This window comes from Paramisgurnus dabryanus, chromosome 4 (genome assembly GCF_030506205.2).
Source record: "Paramisgurnus dabryanus chromosome 4, PD_genome_1.1, whole genome shotgun sequence".
NCBI lineage: Eukaryota > Metazoa > Chordata > Actinopteri > Cypriniformes > Cobitidae > Paramisgurnus > Paramisgurnus dabryanus.
The window spans coordinates 26,105,127-26,130,392 of NC_133340.1; the positions used below are offsets into that span (position 1 = coordinate 26,105,127).

Here is a 25,266-nt window from a genome sequence, read left to right on the forward strand (position 1 = left end):
TTATTTATTTATTTATTTTCAAAAGTGTCACAAACTTAGGACTGGTGCCACTCTGAAACATGAAAAAAAAAACTCTAGGGAAATTTAGATTTAGCCGTCTCACCGACTCAGTTTGGGGGAGTTAAAAATGCACACACACATAAGCATCATAATAAATTACTCGTCGGAGTGTTTTAGCGGCTACGTAAAAAAGATCCACGCTTGTGATCCGCCATGATTATGATCGAATCAAACCATGCGAATCAGACATTAGAAATGAAGATATCACATTTAACAAGTGGCAGACATGCAAGAACTCTAAAAGTATTCATTAAGACTTGCAAATTAGGAGCATGGTTTGTGAATCCATCAAATCTGCAAGCTTCCTGTCTTGTATCTGAAATACAAATTAATACATGGTGTTGATGATGCTTTTTTAATTGCGACTGACGTTGTAAAGTGTAACTGAATATTTGCTTAAATGGGGAAAACATTTACACAGGTCTCATTAAAAATTATAAATTGCTCCTAAAGGGAAATTCCACTTTTTTTGAAAATATGCTCATTTTCAAGCTCCCCTAGAGTAAAACATTTGAATCTTGCCGTTTTGGAATCCATTCAGCTGATCTCCGGGTCTGGCGCTACCACTTTTAGCATAGCTTAGCATAATTCATTGAATCTGATTAGACCATTAGCATCGCGTAAAAAAATAACCAAAGAGTTTCGATATTTTTCCTATTTATTACTTGACTCTTCTGTATCGTGTACTAAGACTGATGGAAAATTAAAAGTTGCGATTTTCTAGGCATATATGGCTAAGCAGGGGCGGACTGGCCATCTGGCAAACCGGGCAGTTTCCCGGTGGGCCGACGTACTTTTTAGGCCGATACATCTTATACAATCTTTGTCTTAGCAGCCCAGTTAGCGCTTTTTTTCTAGACAGACCAGCCCACTAACATTTAGCAGCCCATTGGTTATTTTTTTTAAACGACATTAAGCTGGGCCAATGACTGACCAGCACAGTCATCATCCTTTCTTTTCCTAGATAGACCGGCCCACTCACATTTAAGCAGGTTAAATTGGTTATTTTCTTTTTAAATGACATTAAGCTGGCCCAATCACCGATTGGTCTCTGTGCAAGCGAGCGTGCATCGTCGGTCAGTTCACGTGTCAAAATAAAGAGAGAGAGAAAAAACACAAAGGAGGCGCAGAAAAACTGCGCGACAAAAAGAAGCAGGCGCTTCAGGCAGACGCTGCAAAATGTGTTAAAAAACACAAATGTTTTCGGCGGCAACAAGACCTTCATCTCGCGTCGCTGGTGATGATGATGATGGTGGCAGTGGTGGCACTGGCAGCACCATCACGCAAATTGTCAGTGAGGAGAGACGAGGGAGAAGTGAGTGTAGTGCCTACGGTAAGCAGAACTGCTTTCAAAACACAAGTTTAGATACATACCCCTTGATAAAAAGTCAAAAACACAAAATATGGTGATAAAGCTGCAATGAAATCTATGTATCTGATTCGTAGATTTTTCGTTGATCTGTCTGTTTCAAAACATATCATTTCTCTTCAAGCAAAATCAAACAATCCAGGGGATCTGCTTACAGAAAAATATATGTTTATTGTATATAACAACACACTTGACAGATAATGTTAAAAATCTCTATTACTGTAATCACACAAGTTAAGTTCAGTGAATGTAGTGAATACTTTCCTTTAAGTACTGCAAGTAATAATCAGTTTTCAATATTACTGTAAGCAGCACTTGTATTTTGTAATAAGTCAGCAATCCAATGGCAAATTTTGCCAATTGCATGAAGTTTGTTTTAGGATTCATAAGTGTGGATTATACAGTTTTATTGCATTAATAAATAACACGTTCTAGAAGTGTTTGTTGTGTCAACTCTCACTCTTTTCTACCTGCTATTAATTGGGTTTAGTGCTTTTATGGAATTGGAGTTGCTATTGCTATACATATTTAAAGGCATGCAAAGATGGGTGGTATTTGTAATTATACACTGCAGAAAATGATTTTCAAGAAAAAAAAATTCTTAGTATTTTTGTCTTGTTTTCAGTAAAAATATCTAAACATTCTAAGATGCTTTTTCTTGATGAGCAAAATGACCCAAGAAAATAAGTTTTAAATTTAAGTGATTTTGTGCATAAAACAAGCAAAAAAAATCTGCCAATGGGGTAAGCAAATTTTTCTTGCATTTAGTGTTTAAGAAATATGTTCAAGAAATTTTTGCTTACCCCATTGGCAGATATTTTTGCTTGTTTTATGCACAAAATCACTTAAATTTGATATTTCTGGTCTAAAAACTAGACTTATTTTCTTGGGTCATTTTGTTCATCAAGAAAAAGCATCTTAATTTTAGAATTTTTAGATATTTTTACTGAAAACAAGACCAAAATACTAAGAATTTTTTTTCTTGAAAATCATTTTTTGCAGTGTATGTAGTGTGGGCCGGTTTGGGCCAAAATGCCAGGGCCAAATTTTTGTCCCAGTCCAGCCCTGTGGCTAAGGAACTATGGTCTCAAACTGGCGTAATAATCAGTGACTTTGCTGATGTATCATGGCTGCAGCAGGCGTAGTGATATTACTCACTGCCTGAAAATAGTCCCTTTGGTTACTTTCAATAGCAGGGGACTATTTTCTGGCACTGCGTAATATCACTACGCCTGCTACAGCCATGTTACAGCAGCAAAGCCCTTGATTTTTACGCCATATCTGCCTAGAAAATCGCAACTTTTAATTTTCTGTCGGTCTTAGTACACGATGTAACTACAGAAGAGTCAAGTTTTAAATAGGAAAAATATCGAAACTCTTTGGTTATTTTTTAGCGCGATGCTAATGGTCTAATCAGATTCAATGGATTGTGCTAAGCTGTGCTAAAAGTGCTAGCGCCAGACCCGGAGATCGGCTGAAAGGATTCCGAAACGGTAAAAATCAAATGTTTAACTCTAGGAGAGCTGGAAAATGAGCATATTTTCAAAAAAGTGGAGTGTCCCTTTAAGGGTCTTAAAGGAATAGTTCACCTAAAAAGGGAAGATATTTGTAATCAAGCAGAAAACAGGAGCACCATTGACTTCTATAGTAGGAAATAAAAATACTATGGAAGTCAATGGTGCTCAAAAACATTGCTTTAAATATCGTTCTTTGTATTCAGCAGAACAAAGACATTCATACAGGTTTGTAACAACTTTAGGGTGAGTAAATGATGACAGAATTTTCATTTTTGGGTGAACTATCTCTTTAAGAGTCTCCAAAGTGAATCTCTTCAGGGCCACCAGTTGACGGACAGTGAAGAAACTCTGTAGAGACTAAAATCCTCCTCTTTTTTGTGCTTTAGATCATGTTGCTGACAGACCCAGAGGTGGAAAGCAGTTTGCTCATCAGCTCAGACGAAGGCGCCACCTATCAAAAATATCGTCTGAACTTCTACATCCTCAGCCTGCTGTTTCATCCCGAGCAAGAGGATTGGATCCTCGCCTACAGCCATGACCAGAAGGTGCAAATGTTTTATAGTCTAAGCAAAAACTGAACTTATGGCAAACTGCATCTATTTATGGGATCTACTGTGAGGTCCTCTAATTATCAGGTTATTTTATTGCTAAAGTGCTGAATGCAAAAGCCAAAGAGAAATCAAACTCTTTGTATTTGCTCCCATTATGAAAAAAAAACACTCTAGAAGCAAATGGCTAAGAAAGACATTATAATAATGAAACGTGCGCTTGTGAATGGTCGCTAATCTGTATTTGGGCTTGAAGTATTGCCTAGAAAGGCTATTATCAATGCGGGAGGAAATACGTCTTAAAGAGACAATTTCAGTGAGCTTTAAGTTGGCAATTAAAGCAATTTATGGATCCCCAGTCGCAGGGCATTACCATTAATTATATGCGTTCCAGCTCGTGGTTTAGGGCTAATAAATAATGAAAAAATGTCCTCTTCTGAAAAGATTGTTCAAGCGTCAGATTTAAGCGTATCAAAAGATCATTTAGCCAGTCATGGCTTGTTTTATTTTTCCTGATGCAACTTTCCCTTACTAATTATGTCTCTGCGTAAAATAAGTGTAGGGTCAATAGAAAATGCATTATGGCAGATTAAGGCTGATTTATTCCTGAGTTTATTTGATTTTTTCTTCCCCTTGATGAGAATCTAAGTGATACAAATGACTGTGGTTATGAAAAATACATGTGTAACTGAAATATCATTGCAAACAAACATTCAAGGGCCGCTCAAAAGTTTAGGGGCACTTAAAGGGGACATATCACAAGACTTTTTTAACAATGTCAAATAAATCTTTGGTGTCCCTGGAGTACATATGTGAAGTTTTAGCTCAAAATATTATATAAATCATTTATTATAGCATACTATTGTAGATGTGAACAAAAATGTGCCATTTTTTGGGTGTGTCCTTTTAAATGCAAATCAGATGATCTATGCACTAAATGGCAGTGCCGTTGTTGGATAGTGCAGATTAAAGGGCAGTATTGTCCACTTCTGACATCACAAGGGGAGCCAAATTTATTTTTCCTATTTTTCACATGCTTACAGAAAATAGTTTCGCAAAACTAAGTTACTGGGTTGATCTTTTTCTTATTTTATAGAAGCACTGGGGACCCAATTGTAGCACTTAAACATGGAAAAGTCCAATTTTCATGATATGTCCCCTTTAATCATTCTTTATTTATATATTTTTTTACATTTGTTAACAATTTCTTTGTTTTGCTGAACACAAAGTAAGATATTTTAAAGAATGTAGCAAAGCAGAACTGGGGCACCATTGACTACCATTTAAAAAATGGTTGTAAAAAAGGTTGTATTTGCATGAACAATGAACTTCTTGAGCATTTATTAATGTTGGTTCATGTTCATTTCGGCATTTGCTAATACATAACATCAATAACTGTATTTACATTAACTAACATTAATGAGAATTAATACATGTTGAAAGTTAATGCATTTACTAATATTTATTGATATAAATCTTATTGTAAAGTGTTACAGAAAAATTATACTATGGAAGTGAATGGTGCCCCAGACGGTGCCCTGTTTGGTTACATTTTTCAAAATAGCTTCCTTTATGTTCAGCAGAACAAAGAAATGTATATAGGTTTGGTAAAACTTGAATGCGAGTACAGTAAATTATGACATTATTATTATTATTATTATGTTTTTTGAGTGAACTACCCCTTTAATTCACCAAAACCATAAAATAAGACAAATGTTGTTATGGGAATTCATTATATTCCCTATTTGTTCCAAGTCATTAATTTCAAAAACATGAACTTCTTTGTGATGAAAGAAATTAATACGTTGGCACAATAATATTTTTCTGAGAATTGAACTATTATTTTTTACATGCTGTATTATCTAATGCCATGGCTGTTTTTACACAGGGGATTGTATTGAGTCACAGTCTGTTTGGCAACATGAACAAACCATCCATGATTTTACCCTTGAAAAAGGGACGATGGAAATGAATTACAATTAAATAGACACATTGAAAAGAATTATCAGCCAACTAAAAGCTAATAGCTGACTGTTTGCACAACATGCATGACTAGCCACGGTTAAAACCACAGTACAAACAAAAACACAATCATTGACCTAATTAAACTACTATCCCAATCTTTAATACAAATAAATGAATATTTTATTAATGTTAAAAGCTTTTCACTCACAAATAGTGGGTTTTATACTCAGTGTCATTGGAAAGGTTTCTGACTTTGTTTGGGGTTATGGTTGATGTTAGGGTAAATAATTAAAAGGGACACACAAAAACCTTTAAATTTATAGTGACATTAAACTTAGATAATTTGACTAAAACTTCAGTTTGAACGATATTTAGCTACATATTTGGTTATAAAAATATATAAAATGGTTATTACAAAGGTTTTCTTACTCCCTGAAGTATTTTAGTAATAGCATCTGTTTTTTTTTATTTGTTTGTTTCTGTTTTTTAAAGTTTGCTTTGTTCTGTTGTGTCTAAATATGACCAAGCTGCATCCACCCACAGTCAGGATGTTATATTGGAATCAAGAGATTGAAATATCACAGTTTTCTACTGATACGCCGAGGTGCAAATACAAACACCCCTCGGTTTTAGATCTGTCTGGCTAAACCTGGCAAAAATATGCTTCTTTTGTGCAAGCAAAGTTTCACAACTCTAAAAAACTTGCTTGACACCTTAACACACGACACATTTCACAAGTGTGGTATAAAGCAGTGATCCATATCTGTGGCATTGTTATAAAAATATTCACATAAGAAAGCTGTCTATACAATGTATTCCTTATATTGAGAAACACTTATCTATTCTTATTTATTTTATTTTATGATTGTAACCATTGTATTTCAGTACCCAGTGCGTCTATCAACCTAGAAAATGTAAACAACATTTTCTCTGCAAGCATGTGACAAAAAAGGTAATTGAAATGTGGCTCCCCTTGTGATGTCAAAAGGGGATCTTTATATAGTAATACCGCCACTTAAAAACAGCCCTGCCATTTAGTGCAGAGAGAGAGAGAGAGAGTTCGATTTCAACAAACCACCATTATGGTGATCAGTGCTTGCATTTCATCAGCTCATTTGCATTTAAAAAGGACACACCCAAAACAGCAATTTTTAAAACAAAAATCCATATTTTTTAACATGCTATTATAATTTATCTATGTGGTATATATGGTATGTTGAGCTAGAACTTCACAAACATACTCTGAGGACACCAAAGATTTATTTTAAATCATAAAAAAGTCTTGTGAAAGGCCCCCTTAAAGTTTATTTTCCAAAACTTCACAGTACCTTGAAGAAGCACCCAATGATGTTGAATGATGTTATAACATCGAAAGCCCCAGAAATCTCGATTCCTTTTGCAATTTACTCAAATTAACACAATGTGTCTTTCACAGCTCTACAGCTCTGTGGAGTTCGGCCGTCGATGGCAGCTCGTCCATGAGCGCGTGGCGCCAAATCGATTCTACTGGTAAGTGCTCGGTGTGAAATCTTCTGCTGCGTATAAAACATCAATCATTTGACCTCCTGCATTCTGTGCCTGATAGAAAACAAACAGAAGAGCACGGATTGCTCCTCGTCCCTGATGTGATCTACCGCGCTGTGTCGTACCACCAGAGGAACGCTACCTCTGAGTTTACGCCCAGATGTTTGCTAGCCGTTAATGAATGTGGTCATTATATCTTATTACTGAGTTGCAGTCTGCATTTGTAATGTCGCAAATGATTTCTTCATTAACAAAGCTTATTTAACTCGAGAAAGATGGGTAATAGATGTCTAGACTGGAATGATTAAGTGGACCTGTTGAGAAATACATTGCAAATACGATTCGGCTTTGTGGTTATCTTAGGTCTCACGCAGAGCTATAGAGCGTTTTGAGCAAGAGTGAATTGCTTTCTGACAAGTTTAGTTAGTCGTCGACAATGACATAATAAAAGTTTATGTAGCATAAAATGATTTCAGATTAGTCTGTGAAATATAATCCGATGTCTCGTATTTTAGGGCCACCTACTGCTTCTCACAATAAGTGATATGTCATTTTTACATCAATTGACTGTCAGCACTATCAGACACAAAACCATGTGCGGTCATGTCAAAATGTTAAATGTATAAATGACAAATCAAGCAGTCGCTTCAATTAATGCATGAAGTGAGACTTCAAATAGATTTTAAGATCTAGTCGCTGTCTGACTGAATATTTGACAGGACTGATTGTTGATGGTGATTAAACGTAATCATGTTACACATCTCACATGTATTAAACGCACTAAGCGTTTAGTTTTTCTGGTGTTGGAACAGTTTGTGTGACAGAGCTGACAACTCTGTCATGTCACAGAAAATATAAGCATGATGAATTATAATTTACATATACATACTGTCAAGGAAAAAAAAATTGAAAATTGATCCCTTGCTGTCACTAGGGTGGTATCCTTTAAAAAATACACCTCTGGAGTTCATATTAGTACCTCAGAGGTCTTCTTGGTTCCACGGAGTGCATGTTAGTACCTCAAATCTTAATAAGCGTACCGCAAGGGTATGTATTGGGACCTTTTAAAGATTAATCCCCCAGTGACACTTTTTTGACCATTTTTTTCTCTAAAATCATCATTTGAAAGATTACCTGATTTCAAAATAGTTTTCATAAATATCTCATTATTAGGAACACAGCTGTGAATCTTTTGTCCCACGTAACATTGCATTTAATGTAATGTCGCAATCTCACAGGTCAGTTTTCCGTTGTTTGTCACTGGCTTTTCCTTTGTTGCCAGTGGTGTAGGATCCAGATTCATATTCAGTCATTAAGCAGCGGGGCTTAGTATCTGTGAAACACTTTTGCATAAGCGCAGTCGAAGTGGGACAGAACAGAGACATCAGAGAGTGAGCCTGGAGTATCGTTATTTTTAGTCCGGTAATGATCTATCTCCGGCAAGTTCTCCTTTATGAACTCTCGCGTATAGAGCCTTGTTATCCGCAGAGAGCTGCGACGTGTTCCCTGCAAATATATCGCTATTTACCGTGTGAAATTAAATCGTCCGGTTTGATGAGTTACACTGCTTTGGTCACCTCCAGAATATGAGATGATTGAAGAAACGCAGCGTTGGAGGGATAAAATGGATTTCTGCTTCAAAAAGGAACTCTGATCTGATTGGGCTCTGTTCTGGCTTAATACCCACACAGATTTGGACCTGGACGGGTCAAAAGTCTACCTTTGCTATTGATCTGAAATCAAAACGCCAGACAGTTCCTTGTGGAGATTGGAAAATTAACCATTCTTTTGAACATGGGAGGTTGTGGGATAATAATAGATTTTGGATTTAAGTGAAGCTGCATGGAGGAGATGGGGACTATATTGTATCATGTAGCTCTTGAATTGACTGTTTAAAATGCCATACAGCAGTTAGAGACTTTATAACATGCTTCCCTATTATTTGATGTATAACTTCTTTAATACCTCCTCATCATTTGATTCAGACCCCTATGTCATTATGATCTGACCATTGCACTGTATGGAAAGCCAAATGGGTAAACAATAAATACGTTTTCATCTTTCGGGTGAATTAATCCTTTAAGCTGGCTGATTAGTAAACATAACAATAATAATAGTGTTTACTAAATCCACCTCTTACTTTTACAACATTAAGCTTGACCCACAGCAAGCAAAATGATGCTATATTTAGGCAACTATCAATAGTTCCAATAAGCTTCATAATAAAGTATTGCGATATTCGCCTTCTTTTGTTTTTAGCTGGAGCAGCTCAGCTCTCTCAGATTTTTTCAGCCTCGAATAAATATTTTACGCAACAATGATTTTTTTCTACACTAAAAAGAGCGCGAGAGATATGTGCGATGCCTGTGGGTGTTCTTGGGTAGCAAATGAGAAGGGCTTAGTTTTAATGATGTCAGGATATGCTTCTTGCTTCTGACGGAGAGCACAGCAAGATGGAGATGGAAATAAGGGCTTAACAGAACAGGGATTCCTGAGGATAAGTTCCTGAATTTACACGGATCGCTCCGTTGGGAAAGCTGACGTGGACAAGTTTGAGACATCGTAAAAGATCACATGCCCCTTTTTAACATAAAAATATAAAGGAAGTTTTGTTAAACCTCTTACACTTGAGCCATTTTTTGAATTTCCGCCTGAATTTGGCTTATAAGCTTCTTATACTGTAGAATGTAGAGACTGATACCACATATGATAGTTAGAGTTGCTCAGACACTTTAAAACTTGTAAAAATATGAGCTTATATTTTAAATAGGGTTTCAAGTGTGGTTTTTGTGTTTTGCAGGTCTAAACTGGGCCTTGATAAAGAGCCAGGCCTGATCCATCTTGAGACCACCATCTCAGAAACCCGTAAGTGTAACCTGTGTCCATAGATGTGCACCCATGGACTTTACTTCTAAATTCAGTGATTTTGTTTAATACCCAGTTTGAAATTTGTCATAATTTCCTTACTCTCATGTTGTTACAAACCTGTCCACTACCATGGAAGGGAATGGGGCTCATGATCGGTTTAGTTACAATAAGTGGCGGCTCGTGACTGCTCATCCGAGGGACGCAAATTCAAAATATGATGGAGTGTCATTTGTGCTCCTTGTGTTTTCAAAATATGTGTTTGTTGCGTCATGTGATCCATGTGCATCACGTGTTTTTGTCAAAATAAGTGGCTGCTGCATACGCGTCAAAACCGTTAAAAGATGCTTATGTTTACAAAATACATGCAAGATTTAACACTATACTCTGATTTTCTGGAAACGCAGGCACTTATTTTGACAAGACACGTGATGCACATAGGATCACATGACGCACAGAACACATATTTTGAAATGTTGAACCACACACATGACGGGCTACCGTATTTTTCGGTCTTTAAGCTGCGTTTTTTTTATAACTTGGCTGGTGCTGCATCTTACTATCAGGTCCGCCTTGTAAGTCAGTATGAATTAATTTTGACATTTATGAGGCAAGAGACAACATTTCCGTCTACAGCCGCGAGAGTCCGCCATATGCGTCTTTTGTAATTATGTAATTCAATGGATTCTGTAATGTGGAACTTCACGCTAGTTGGCTTGTTCGGTTAATTTAGCCTATTCAACCTACCAGGTAAGTTCTGTATGCTATATGGTTTATCGTTTAAATAACTGATAATATTACTTTTAACATATAGACATCTTTTCAGCCTGCTGTTCTGTCCGCTATTGTTTAATTGAATACAGTAACTTGCCTTTCCAGATTAAATGTCTGTTCTTCTGCTTGGATTTTGTGAAAAAAATTCTAAATAAACTCGACAAATAGTCCACTGTGACTTATATGTCAAGAGTTTGGTTCCAAAACGCAATAAATCCATTTTGACAAATTTCGGTAAAAACGTGTTTTCTGTACCAAGAAACTGACAAGAGGAAAACCACTATTTTCTGTTACAAACTTTCACATAGCATCTTTAGGTTATGAAAACATAAAAAATTCAAATCCATAACTTGATTTTCAAAGATTTATTATAAAAACGAATGATTTTTTCCACAAAATGCAGTAAATCCATGACGTTTTTTTTTCAAAATTCTATAAATCTATTCAATCAGTGTATAGATGTGCATTCATTTTTGCCATTTTATATTAATTTAGTTGAACAGTTGTACACACTGATTAAAAAAATTAATCAAAACACTTTGTCATATTAGGAACACTGTCATTGCTGCGCGGTTAAACTAAACGCCATCGCTTAACATTTTTCACAGCGATCAGCTGTGATTCTCGTTGACTTTTAGTAAAATTATGGAAAGTTTTTCATAAGATCCCCTGGGGTCAATGTGTTAGCACCAGAGAAGCTAGATGCTGTCGGAAGAACAAGCGATCGTCTCCAGAGTGCCTCTCGCGTAAATTATTAGATGTTGATGGCTTACGTTTCTTTCCCGTCACAAAAAAACCATCACAGGTTTATCAATGCTACTAAAGTATTATTTCGTTTTTGTTTGTTTGTTGATCAGGAAGTACAAAGTAGATGAGGAAAACTAGTACTCAACGTGCCACCATTGTTTTGTTTACATTGTGTGGAATGGTGCGCTGTAATTTGTGGAGCGGATTTATTGCATTATGTAGAAAAAGGGGAGTGGTGTTTATTGCGTTTTTGCGTAAAATTAAGAATTTACTTTTAAATACTGACCTGATATAATACTGATTTTGGCAGTAACTAAATTTTTTCAAAAATGGCATTTATTGCGTTTTGGAACCTAACTCTTGATATGTTATTTCGTCTGAAAGACGCATTTTTGAATGATGTTGTGACAAACTTCACATTGAGCACCCTCAAAAAAAGAAGTCACCGGCCGCCACTGGTTACAACCATTATTCATCTTCCTTCGTGTTCAACAGAACAAAAAAAATCTATACAGGTTTGTAACAACATAAAATTGAGCAAAATAATTTTCATTTTTGGGTGAACTATCCCTTAAAGATAGCACACTTTATGTAAGTTAATGCGATACTCCAGCCAATTATCAAAATTACCCCATGAATTACAAAACCTCAAGCAATCCGAGATACATATGTCCATCATCTTTCAGACAAACACATTTGTTATTTTATCACATATCTAGTTATTTTAGTGAATATCCTTGCTTTTCCAACTGCATAATGGTATAAAACAAGGATCTGGGAACACCTTCTGACTTTGAAGCCCAAAAAAGTTATTGGTTTTCTTACAAAATCGCATCGATTACCCGCAGAATATCTTTATTAACCTATTGGAGCCATGTGGATTACCTCTGTAAAGAATGAATGCACTTTTTTGGGGTTTAAGTCAGATATTGTACCCTTATCCTTGTTTTCTACCATTTGGAAAAGCAAGGATATTTGCTAAAATAACTCCAAATGTGCTCGTATAAAAAATAAATGATGGACATATCTTGGATGGCTTGAGGGTGAGTAAATCATGGGGTAATTTTGATATATGGCTGGAGTATCCCTTTAACGTATCCCTTTATACGTTTAGTTTGTAGGGGTAAAAAGATTGCGTAACACTGCGCTCAAGAGCTAAAAATAGCCATCGCAATGCAAAATGTAAAAAATCCATCCAATTCCAGTTTCGTACGGCACAACAGCAGCGGTGCTGTCATCAATAATTAACATTAATGATGCGACATACGGCACAAATTGAGTTTGTCTTCTGCTTGTTGAACCCAAATTCATTTTGACTGGCAGACAGAAAACGGGCTGTTCTTTATTGCTCGTGATATCCTATCATCTGCCTGCTGTATTTTTTGTGCCGGTGATTTTCCAGAAAGGTCTTTTGTCATTGCAGAGGCTCTTTATGTCACATGCAAAGTTCAGAACTGCACAGACGCCAACAAAGGCAAACCATTTCCCGGATACATTGACGCCAACTCACTTGTGGTCCAAGACGAATATGTATTCGTACAGGTAAGTAATTTGCAGGAGGGATCGTAATGTAAATTGACTTTTAATACAACCAAATGTCGGATATTAAGATACAGTGTTTGGTGTATTATACAGAAAGTGTGTGACATTATTTTGTAGTTCAATTGCGTTCAAAAGGTTGTGGGTTTGATCCCCCACTCGTACTTAAAGGATTAGTCCATTTTCTTAAAAGAAAAATCCAGATAATTTACTCACCACCATGTCATCCAAAATGTTGATGTTTTTCTTTGTTCAGTCCAGAAGAAATTATGTTTTTTGATGAAAACATTGCAGGATTTTTCTCACTTTAATGGACTTTAATAGAGCCCAACATTTAATACTTAACTCAACACTTAACAGTTTTTTTCAACGGAGTTTCAAAGGACTCTAAACGATCCCAAACGAGGCATAAGGGTCTTATCTAGCAAAACGATTGTCATTTTTGACGATAAAAATAAGAAATATGTACTTTTAAACCACAACTTCTCGTCTAAATCCGGTCCTGCATGACCTAACGTAAATGCGTAGTGACGTAGGGAGGTCACGTGTTACATATATAAAACGCACATTTGCGGACCATTTTAAACAATAAACTGACACAAAGACATTAATTAGTATCAGTTGACATACAACAACGTAGGAACGGTCCCCTTTCAAGACGCTTGTAAACACTGGGGCGGAGTTTCGCGTTCGTCCTCTGTGACCTCTTGATGTCATGACGTATTGCGTGGGGTCAGCTGGCGCATCACGACCGGATTTAAACGAGAAGATGTGCTTTAAAAGTGTATATTTGTTATTTTTATTGTCAAAAATGACAATCGTTTTGCTAGATAAGACCCTTATGCTTCGTTTGGGATCGTTTATAGTCCTTTGAAACTCCGTTGAAAAAAACTGTTAAGTGTTGAGTTAAGTATTAAATGTTGGGCTCTATTAAAGTTCATTCAAATTAGAAAAATCCTGCAATGTTTTCCTCAAAAAACATAATTTCTTCTCGACTGAACAAAGAAAGACATCAACATTTTGGATGACATGGTGGTGAGTAAATTATCTGGATTTTTCTTTTAAGAAAATGGACTAATCCTTTAAATTGTATAGCTTGAATGCACTGCAAGTTGCTTTGGATAATGCATATTGTGACATATGTACCTCAGTCTGTATAATTGATCAAACCCAGCCCTAAAATGTGGCCAAACAAACTTCGTAACTGTTTTCTGTCTAAGTTGGAACCACTCAAAAATCACATCTTTCTAAAGTCTGTTTGCGGTTCTTCACCATTTCCCAAGGTGTCAACCGGTGGTCGTCCAATCTACTATGTGTCATCCAGACGTGACGTGTTTACTCCCATGAAGCTTCCCAAATACACCCTTCCGAAGGTAGAGTACCTCATTCACACTTGCTCAGTAGAAAGTCAAAATCTGACACAGTCAACAAACACACCCAGATAGCCTTTGCGGCTTCATACCTTTACAAAATCCGCTTTTTCCGCAACATCTGGCAGATTTTTACCTCAGAGTGAGCGAATGAAGGGACGCAGATGCTGCCTGGGTCCCTCGCCTCTCAGGGCGTCGTGTTATTATTCAAAGCCTAAATTTTGCTGCACTCACATGACAATTAAACATGTTTTATTCAATCAAGCTCTCTGCGCTCCAAAGAGCACACACCCGGCAACCGTCGCATGGTCTGGGGTAGATGAAATTCGTGAACCGCCAGCATGTGGTTCTGTTGCTGTCGTCCAACTGACAAGCTCAATTTAAAGCTAATAAGAATATTTGCTCTACGACGGAGCTGCGAGGAAAAACAAGGCGGGTGAGAGTAAGGTCTGATACTGATTATTAATCGGATTCGGCTCAGCGGGGCGAGACTGCCACTGCTCTCCAGCTGTCCCCTGCCGTCCCGGAAACGACATTCATATTCAATTTCACTTGATTAGAGGCAGAAATCACATTAAAGGTTAACGTCGTCCTCTGCTGATATATGCAAATCAGAAAGGTAAAGGTGTTTTGATGTTTTGAATATTAAAGGGCGCTTAAGTTGTCAGGATTTGTTGGCCTACTTTATTATTTCGATAGAAGACAGTACAGGCTTGTTAAAACTTCACGTTATTAGAACAGGCCTGTGAAAAGTCTGATATCACACTGGATGGGTCTATAATAGATTTCATGGGAATCTTTTAAGAGAAATTCTTGTAACGTAATCTAGGTTTTGACACTTAAAGGTCCAGTATGGGTTTTTTGGCGGCATTTATTGGTGAGATTGCGAATAGCAACCAACGGTTCAGTCCATATCACACCCCTCATTTTCGAAATACATAGAGAAGCTACGGTAGCCAGCACAGGACAAACATTTCATTGTCTGAGACAACATAGGGACGAAACGTGTTCAGTAGAACAGTTTGTCCGTTTAGAGCTACTATAAAAACATTGAATGAGCCGTTTTTATCCTTACATGAAATTCGCCACTAAGGCCTATATTTTTATAACCGGAGTTTTTCCTCATGCGGTTTAAAAAAATCCCCTCAACACATGCTTGGTTTAAAAGAAATCTCCGCCTACATAAAAACGCAAAAACACGTGATCATGCGCCGTCAAGCAATTGCCACACCAGCAGGCGGTGATATAACCATATTTGTAAAACTGCGTTGGCCAATCAGAAGCCTTAATCAGAAGCAAAAAACCCTGTCTACACAACAACACTGCAACCAGCGTTTCTGAAAAAAAACTCACCCTGGCAGGGGTTTTCAAAAATGTTCGGTTTCAGTGATGTGAAACTGCATTTCCGTGTGGACGAACGGCCAAACCGCGTAAAAAAGTCACGGTTATAAAAATACCCGTGTCCGTGTGGACAAGACCTAAGGTAATAAAAACAATACAGTTTATTATGTAAGGTCTTTTTACTAGGGTTGTGACAATTAATCGGGCAAATGCGTGTTTTCTCAATGAATGAATTTGAATGAATTACGGTGAAATGCAGCCACATCCAAAAGCCAGTGGGCGCTCTCGCTTAGAAACACCATTTGTGCCACAGAAGAAGTAGCATTACTAACACTATTCCAGGAAATGTCTACAGGAATATTTATATCGCTGTTCTTCAGATTGTTTCAGGTATTTTCATGATAATAAAGAATATTTTAAATGATTGTGTTTGACGAGTGTTGCTTTTTTAAATGCACGTTATAAACGACTCAAACTTGTAGTGATTTTAGATTGATAAGGACTTCCTACTGATCACGGAGCCGTAGTACATGCACAAGCTGTGCATGAAACACTGAATCGGAGCCTTACGAATCAGAATCGATTTAAGACATGTCTTTTTAATGGGAACGCGATGCATCGATGCACATCCCTACTTTTTACACTATTAGGCTTGGGCTTCATTTCAAATGTAGCGATTCCAATTCCAAATTTTATTACGCTTTTCGATTCTGATTCCTAACGATTCTTGGTTTCAATTCCAAAGGGGTGAAAAGGAATCAAATTCAAAATTCGAAATTCGATTCCCTACCCTATACACCACTGATAATATAATTATGTATATTATATAGCATTTCTGTCACGAGATCCTTCTTAAAGTTCAGCATTGCAACTTTAAAGCTGCAATCTGTAACTTTTTAAAATAAAAAATAAATAAAAATGAGTTATTTAGCAAGTACATGAAAAAAATGTGTTAAAAATTGTTTTCTTCTTATCCAACCCTAATTAACAACAATAAGATTATAAGATCACCAGTCGGGTTGGATTTCACAGGAAATCAGTACACATTAAGATAAGTGACCTGCAATTTTATGTTTCAAACAGAGATGGCGATAGAGAGGCAAAAGTTACAGATTGCAGCTTTAACTAATCATTATAGTAATGTATAAATGAATACGTCAAACCCATATAAAGCACATACACAGATGGTTATAAATTGATATTTCGGATGGCGCAAGAGTTCGCTGAGTGCAGAAAATGTTTTTGCATAGAATACAAAAAAATGCTGGGTTATTTCCAAATAAGTGTTCAGTCAAAAAGGGACAAAGCTAGTCCATGGGTTATTTTTTTTCTATTTTTACCCAACAATGTGTTAAAACAACATAGTATTTTGTGTTGACTTGGCTAGTGAATAGTTGCTGTAACTTGTAAAATAAAAATTATTAAATAATAATTAGTTATTTTAACTTTATTTTATAATAAAATTTATAATGAAAGTTGAATTGACTTTGATTATACTTAAAAATTATTAAAAGGCGCAATTTTTGGGGGGGTTTGTTCCATTTTTTTTCTGGCACAATTTGTACAGAGTAGCTTTTTCCATTTATGAAGATCTCGCAGAACTGACAAGCCCATCTAATTAAAGAGATGTGTCCACATCTTATATTTCTCCCCAGGATCTGCATGTGATCGGCACGGATGAGAACCGCGTTGTGGCAGCAGTTCAGGAGTGGAACCAAAATGACACTTATAACCTGTATGTGTCGGAGTCTGGAGGCGTTTACTACACGCTGGCTTTGGAGAACGTCATGAGTAGCATGGGTCCCGAGGGAAATGTCATGATAGATCTATATGAGGTACCTGTCTAAAATAGAACTGTGTTTTTATTACCTTTCTGGATGAAGATTGCAGGGAGTGCACAGATTCAGTCTCACTGGGTTTGGATTTCTCTGGCGCATGCAGATTAATGCTAATGGAGTTTAACGCTAATTTAATTTATTGCACTAATAATTGATTACATCATTTTTATTAGTAAATTAGGAAGAATTGGGAAACTTACAATTAAGGAATCTGCTCTCTGGAGATGGATTTTCTTTTCAACAAATGTGACATTTGAGGGAAGAGTTACAGAGACAATAAGAAATAAAAAGTTGCATTGATAATATAATTGTGTATGTGACTAATAAAATATTGAATGTTGAATTGATACAAAAATCGGCTTTAACCGTAACTTTATTACATGATTTACATTAATACTGTAAAAGCTAGTTGGGAGAAGAACCTCAAATATTGTAGGACTGCAAAAGAGTCCGATGTACTGTAAGTGCTGACAATGCAAAACCGTGATTAGCGTCCTGGTGCGAATTTCTCATCTCTATGAAGATCAGCTCATTTTTACTTCTAAATGGAACACGGCCATGCATTCCAACAGGGGCCACCGGGTGTCAAGCTATCTCCACATCAAATAATTAAACTGTTGATGATAGCAACCCGCATAAAATCACATTTGGCCCTCGGATAGGCCGAAAAGTCCGGTGACTTGATTGAGGTCATCGCCTCCATGTAACGTATGCTAAAATCCCTGCTGTCGGCTAGATTGAAATATTTGTCAATTATTGAATAGCCAGGTTCGTCCCGGGCCGCCTCTGTGCTCCTCTCCGGCGCTTCCCAGCCCTAGAGATGTCACTTTGGTTCAAAACAGACACGGATTAGACTTACATACTCTCATTCCACTCCAATAGATTTATTTTACCAGGAACTACAGGGCGTTTTAGAAGTTTGCTTGGTAGGGTTTGAAAACAAAGCCATTGTACCGTACGCCGGCACAAAGATGAATGCATTATGTGATCTTGCCGTAGGAGGAAATTTTCCGGTTCTGATGTCATGCTCATTATGACACTACGGCTGTTTCTTTCTCTTCTGTAGGTGGCAGGGATTAAAGGCATGTTCCTGGCTAATAAGAAGATAAATAATGAGGTGAAGACATATATAACCTATAATAAAGGCAGAGACTGGAGGCTCCTACAGGCCCCGTCGGCTGATCTCAGAGGGAATGGCGTCCATTGCATTCTGGTGAGTCGGAAAAAGAAAGATGGGCACTTTAACAAACTTTAAATGCTGTGAGGTATTTTTTCAACTATAGCTATTGGTCTACTCTATTGAAAGGGTTTATTTAAAAGAAAATTGTTATATTATTTATTCATCCGCATGACATCCCAGGTATGTGGCCATCCCAAGCTGAAAGGGAAAAAAAGTCGTGCTAGGCACACAAAAAACAATTTGTGCTGAATGACACGAAAAGCGAAATAATATCACCTTGGCAATTCAGAATTTATATCAGCCAGGCATTGTTAGTATGAAAAGCAATTAATAGTCCCAGCCCTAGCATTTTGAGTGTAGCAAGAAACTAATTATACAGTTATGAGTTTTATTAATATGAATAAAACTCTAAAATATTACTTTAAATTGAAATTCAAGGTAATCTATACAAATCAGATGGGGAATAATATATGAGAAGTTTTTTTTTTTTTGGGTGAATAACGCAAAGCAAGACAAGTTTATTCATATATTGTAGCACATTTTATACAAAAAGGCAATTCAAAGTGTTTTACATTAAATGATTCACAAAAGAATAAAGGTACATAAAATAACAATAAAATAAGAGATCAAAATAAAAACCAAAGATTTATAAATAATTAAAATAATAATAAAAAGGGAAAAATGAAAATGTTGCTATATAAAAATAATAAAATGAAGACTGAAATAATAGGATAAATAAATATAAATAAAGATAAAAAAATAAAAGTGTAGTAAGTGTGAAGCATTTCCTATAATCTGTCTTCTATATAAATCATATTAACTCTTTTCCCGCCATTGACGAGTTATCTCGTCAATTAAGCGGAAACATTTGCATGAAAAACGTATTCCTGATGAGTTTTTATGGTTATCTATAATACCCTGATTATTCACTAGATGGGGCACTTACACAATTCATAAAAAACTGAAGCAAAAAATGAGTTATTAATTTTACACAGAAAATGCAATTATTTCAGCTTTTTGCAAAAAAAGTATTTGAAAAAAAAAACATATTTAAGAGTTTATAAGCAAAAAAAAAAAAACATATATATATATATATATTTCTTTCTTTCTTTTTTTCTTTATTGCTTATAAACTCTTAAATATGGGTATTTTTCTTTAAAAATATTTTTTTTGCATATAATTATATAATTTGCATATATATATATATATATATATATATATATATATATATATATATATATATATATATATATATATATATATATATATATATATTTTTTTTTGCTTGTAAACTCTTAAATATGTGAAGTGTAAAATTAATAACTCATAGCTTCAGTTTTTTTATCTGTTCTTTCATTTAATCTGTCTGCTAATAATTTTGAGCAGCATATATAGTGTACACATGGCTGTCCATAAGGGGAAAAGGGGAGGCTTAGGAGAAAAAGATCACCACCCACAAGTTATCACTGCTTGTGCATGATGTCCATCTTGCAGTCATCTCCACATCAAATTTATTCATTTAAAAATAGCATGCATAAGAAAAAATGCATATTATGAATGCATAGTAAAAAACCACCAAGAACGTTTCAAAATGACCATAAAACAAAAAGAAAGACTGACATAAAAACCTCTGGGACAAAAGAGTGCCTTAAGTCGAAGAAACACCTGACTACAGGTGGTCGTCCTTGATAGGATTTTGCACAATTGCTCCATTGTATCCAAAAGCCAGTTGACAACAGGCTTACAGAATGTGTTTTCCTGAGCACATGGTAGTTTGGAATGAATCGATGTAATCAATGCCGCTTGTCACTTTAAATGACGAGGCAAATATGTCATTCCGTGGAGATATTATCCATCCCAGATGAACGTCGTCCACAGCCCCCCGAAACACAAACAAAAATAATTACCCTTTAATAAACTCAACTAATTAATGTTCCCACTGTTAGCCCTGCCTTCACAATCCATTACAGAGCTATTTGTTAGAAAATGTCAAAGTTTTAATAAACCCCTAAACAGCCCTTGCAAACATGTGCTTACTATTGGCATTTCCACACTTATAATGAGAATTGTGCCACTAAAGGTTATTCCAATCAAAATTAATGTTGGGAGGGGAAAAAGTCGCCAGGCTTTGCTGTCATGGGATTTTTAATGGGATTTTATTCCAGCCCAGGCTCGATGGTGGTTTAGCGCAGGCCTCACTAAGGGGGTTATCGATTTCGAGACCCTGCGTGACATAGATGATTTGTTTGTGTTGGTTTTAGCCGTACTGCTCCTTGCATCTTCACCTGCACGTATCAGCAAACCCCTACACGTCTGGAAATATAGCCAGCAGAGAGTCGGCCCCTGGAATCATAGTGGCGTCAGGTGAGTGGTCCCGGTTGTTTGTTTTGTCAGAAAGCATGTCGAGTAATGCTTACAAAAATGTACTAATCGTGTACCTCAACTGGTAGAGCGTCATATATCATTGGTTTCATTCCAAGGAAATGAGAATCAAAATTCAAACCCATGAAGACTGAAATAAAAAACTGTATTTATGGTCAACAGTTCATCAATAAAAAATCTATTTCTTACTGCGCTTTTATGAAAGCATTACAGTAATGGGAAATCAACATCCTAAAACAGGTGGTTAACAGGTTTCCCAAGCTGGTTAGACTGATCTGTTTGATGCATTTTTTTCACCAGTGAGACTATAGTTTAACCATCTTAAACCAGATTAAATCAGCATCACTTTTCATACGCCTAAATTATGACGTTGGGTTTAACAGGGAATAAATAAAATAATTTGGGATCTGATAATTTGGGAAACCTAACCGTTAGGTTTGTACAGTATATGTGACCCTGGACCACAAAACCAGTGTTGAGCTAGAAGTATAATCCCGTTTTTATGCAGATGGAAGGGTCTGCGTAAGATCAGTAAGTTAAGCAGTTTTTTATTTTTACATTAGTTTGAGTCTTAAAACTTTAAATCGAAGCACATACTTAAAGTCCCTTAATCTTAAATGCGTATGACACTTATTCTTAAAGAATTTAATTCTTCACACACTTTAAATAGACCATAAACAAAATTAGTGTCATGCCACCATGAACAATTGCAAATACTAAGTGTTACTCTTTAGATTAGCGACCGAGATCCTTAATATTGTGCTTATTATTTTTTCTGCATCCTTTCCTATTTTCCAAACGGACTTACTCTTCCCCAGCTTCAAACTTCAAATGCTTATTTTAAAAGATTGAAAGCTCTTGTCACTTTTCTATTTTACTCCTTCAGCCTTGTGTCTTCCTCGACGTTCCCCCGCTATATTGCCTCCGGATGCAGGCAGATGAAATATAAATGGCTTGGCATCGTAAATTTCTAGATAAGTAATCCAAAAAGGAGGGCGACTATTAGATATCAGTCTCTAAATTGACGTTTAGTTGATTGATTTGAACGTATAAGAGTTCACTCCTCTTGCAAGGATGAAAGACTTTCCTGGGTTGCATATTAGATATAAAGGTTTCTGTGGTGTGCTTTCATTTATGCTGTGGTGCTATTTATCACTTTTGAGACAGACAGACAGACAGACAGACAGACAGACAGATACTGTATATAGACGGATGGATGGGTGAATGGATGGATGGGGGATGGACGGAAGAATAGACAGATACTGTACATAGATAGATAGACAGATACTCTAGATGGATGGATGGATGAATGAATGGGTGGCGGGACGGACGGACAGACAGATACTGTAGATAGATGGATGGATGGATGGATGGATGGATGGATAGACAGACGGACAGGTGCTGTAAATAGATGGATAGATAGATGGATGGGTGAATCGATGGATGGGTGGGGGGACTGACGGAAGGACAGACAGATACTGTAGACAGACAGACAGACAGACAGACAGATATTGTGGATGGATGGATTGATGGGTAAATGGATGAACAAATGGATGGGTGGGGGGACGGACCGACGGACAGACAGATACTGTAGATAGATGGATGGATGGATGGATGAATGGATGAATGAATGGATGGGTGGGGGACGGACAGATGGACAGACAGATACTCTAGATAGATAGATAGACTGACAGACAGATACTGTAGATGGATGGATGGATGGATGGATGGATGGATGGATGGATGGATGGATGGATGGATAGATGAATGGGTGAATGGACGAATGCATGGATGGGTGGGGGGACAGATGGACGGACAGACAGACAGATACTGTAGATAGATGGATGGATGGGTGAATGGATGAATGGATGGATGGGTGGGGGGACAGACGGACAGATAGGCAGATACTGTAGATGGATGGATGGATGGATGGATAGATGGATGGGTGAATGGATTAATGCATGGATGGGTGGGGGGACAGATGGACGGACAGACAGACAGATACTGTAGATAGATGGATGGATGGATGGATTTGGATGGGTGAATGGATGAATGGGTGGGGGGACAGACGGATGGACAGACAGATACTGTAGATGGATGGATGGATGGATGGATGGATGGATGGACGGACGGATGGATGGATAGACAGACAGACAGATACTGTAGATAGATGGGTGAATGGATGAATGGATGGGTGGGGGGACGTACGGACAGACAGACAGATACTGCAGACAGACAGACAGATACTGTAGATGGATGGATGGATGCAGTGCCGGCGCCAGCCGAACGCTGATGAGGGGGCGTCTAAAATACCAGAGGGGGCGATCAAATGAATGCATATAATTCCTCCAGCTAGAAAATACATAGGTTTGGTACATTAAGTTTTAAAGTGTTATAAACAAACATCTCTGTAATACAACCACAAAAACTACAGCTATAGCAACGTACAGAGCTCTGAACAATACAACAACAACAAAAAAACGCATACCTAACGTTACATATTAGCACAACACTGCTCATTTGAAGTTCAGACCCAGATGGTAGAAATAAATTTTACGTAATGGTGGGGGGCAGTGTTGGCAAATAGAGTTGATGGTTTTCAGCCCAAAAACGGTCCAAACGCAACATTTTATCAACATTTTGGTTCAATTTGATCATATAACGTAGTTATTTTAACTGCCACAAGTAATGCACCATAAGCTAGCGATTAAGCAGCTACAGAACCACAATAGCAAAATGACAATAACTCGTTTACATATACAGCTATGCTGTAGGATAGGCTAATTCAAATTCGTTAATTATAAATTTAACAATGTCTGTTTTTTATCTATTTACTCCTGATAAACAGGTGTGTGTGAGAGAGAGAGATAGTACAGGCTTACCTTTACAGTTTTTCTCAGTCGCTTTGGTACATTTCTCGAATCATACTCACAATTTGCAAAACAGTAAGTGCATTTCTCACAACAATTTGTACAAATAGCAAAACATCATGGATAACCTGCAAAAGCTACTCTTTTACTCAAAATACTTAGTTCATCTCTCAAAATTAAAAATCTGTGTCAATGAACATGTCAGTGCCATCAGAATAACAAGTCATTGTGTCATTGTGTACGGATAAGACAGTCAAATTGTTTAGTCATGTTGTCAATATAACAGTTTACTCTGAAGTGATGTTCTGATGTAAACTATGGCTAAAGTTTTGACGACAAGTATTGTAAATTGTAAGTTACACTTACTATAAGTTATGTGTGAGTTTGATTGCAAGAGACTGGACAAAATTTACATTTACGCTTTTACTGTTTGTACTGTAATTCGTTGAAAGACCATGTCATTCCCATAAAGAAAGATAAAGACAGCACTGCAAGCACTGCATAGCATAAAGAGAAAAAAAAACAAAAGTAGAAATGTGAACATGACGGATGTCTAAAAGATGTCTAACCATAGCCCAAGAATAGATGATGCATATAACGTTACTTTTAGAACAATAAGAACATGTAAAAGAAATGAAAGCAAACACATTGAACACACTTTGCTTACATGTTGGAATATCATATCTTCAAGTTATTTTGGCAAAAATTGCATGTAACCAAATTCAAGGTTATTTAGGGTAGAAGTGGGTTACTCATAGCCGGACTATATTGGGTCAATAGTTAGCAGTCATTTCAACGTCTTGGTTTTTGCTTGCTGGGGACGTTTCTGTCTGTTAGAGAAAGTCAAGATTCACCTGGGAGCAATTTACCAATTCAGGACAGATTTAGAAAAAATGTCTAATGGAAATGTATAGAAATATGTTTGACCATATCCTGTATTTTGACAACATGTTCAACCATTTTGCATGTAAAGACTTATACTATGAACTAATGCCTACATGTTGTGGGGGGTGAGACTATTCAACAGAGAATCATTATAATACATTTTGATCTACATGATATAAGCAACTGATAATGTAGGAAAAAGCAGAGAATTGTACATAATCATTTGCATGGATGTACCAAAGCATTTGCAACTTGTTCAAAGAAATGAGAAACTGCTTTTTTGATGTGCACAAGTGACACAATGATGTGAGAATTGAACAAGCAGTTTTGAGAATTTCAATTCTGATCTGAGAAATGTACCAAAGCGACTGAGAAAAACTGTAACGTTAAATGCAGAACAATAATAGGCTGTTGGTTGTACGTTGACTTGCAAGGATGCTGAAGAACATGAACATCTGAACTTTTCAAAACTATGTACAGTCTGGCTGAAGT

The 25,266-nt window shown here is 36.7% G+C and overlaps 1 protein-coding gene across 4 annotated transcripts in view; it reads left to right on the forward strand.

Moving 5' to 3' along the window:
* The window catches only part of sorcs1 (sortilin-related VPS10 domain containing receptor 1), a 212,648-nt gene that overhangs the window by 134,094 nt on the left and 53,288 nt on the right, over positions 1–25,266 (forward strand). For all 4 annotated transcript variants that reach the window (XR_010546715.2, XR_010546714.2, XM_065295393.2 and 1 more), the window contains exons 4-11: positions 3,333–3,491; positions 6,895–6,968; positions 9,784–9,848; positions 12,793–12,911; positions 14,192–14,281; positions 17,275–17,454; positions 18,524–18,670; positions 20,899–21,001. Coding sequence is in view for 2 of the 4 variants with exons in the window: in XM_065295393.2 (XP_065151465.2) it covers positions 3,333–3,491; positions 6,895–6,968; positions 9,784–9,848; positions 12,793–12,911; positions 14,192–14,281; positions 17,275–17,454; positions 18,524–18,670; positions 20,899–21,001 (937 nt within the window). In the remaining 2 variants the exon portion in view is untranslated. The remainder of the gene's footprint in view (positions 1–3,332; positions 3,492–6,894; positions 6,969–9,783; positions 9,849–12,792; positions 12,912–14,191; positions 14,282–17,274; positions 17,455–18,523; positions 18,671–20,898; positions 21,002–25,266) is intronic.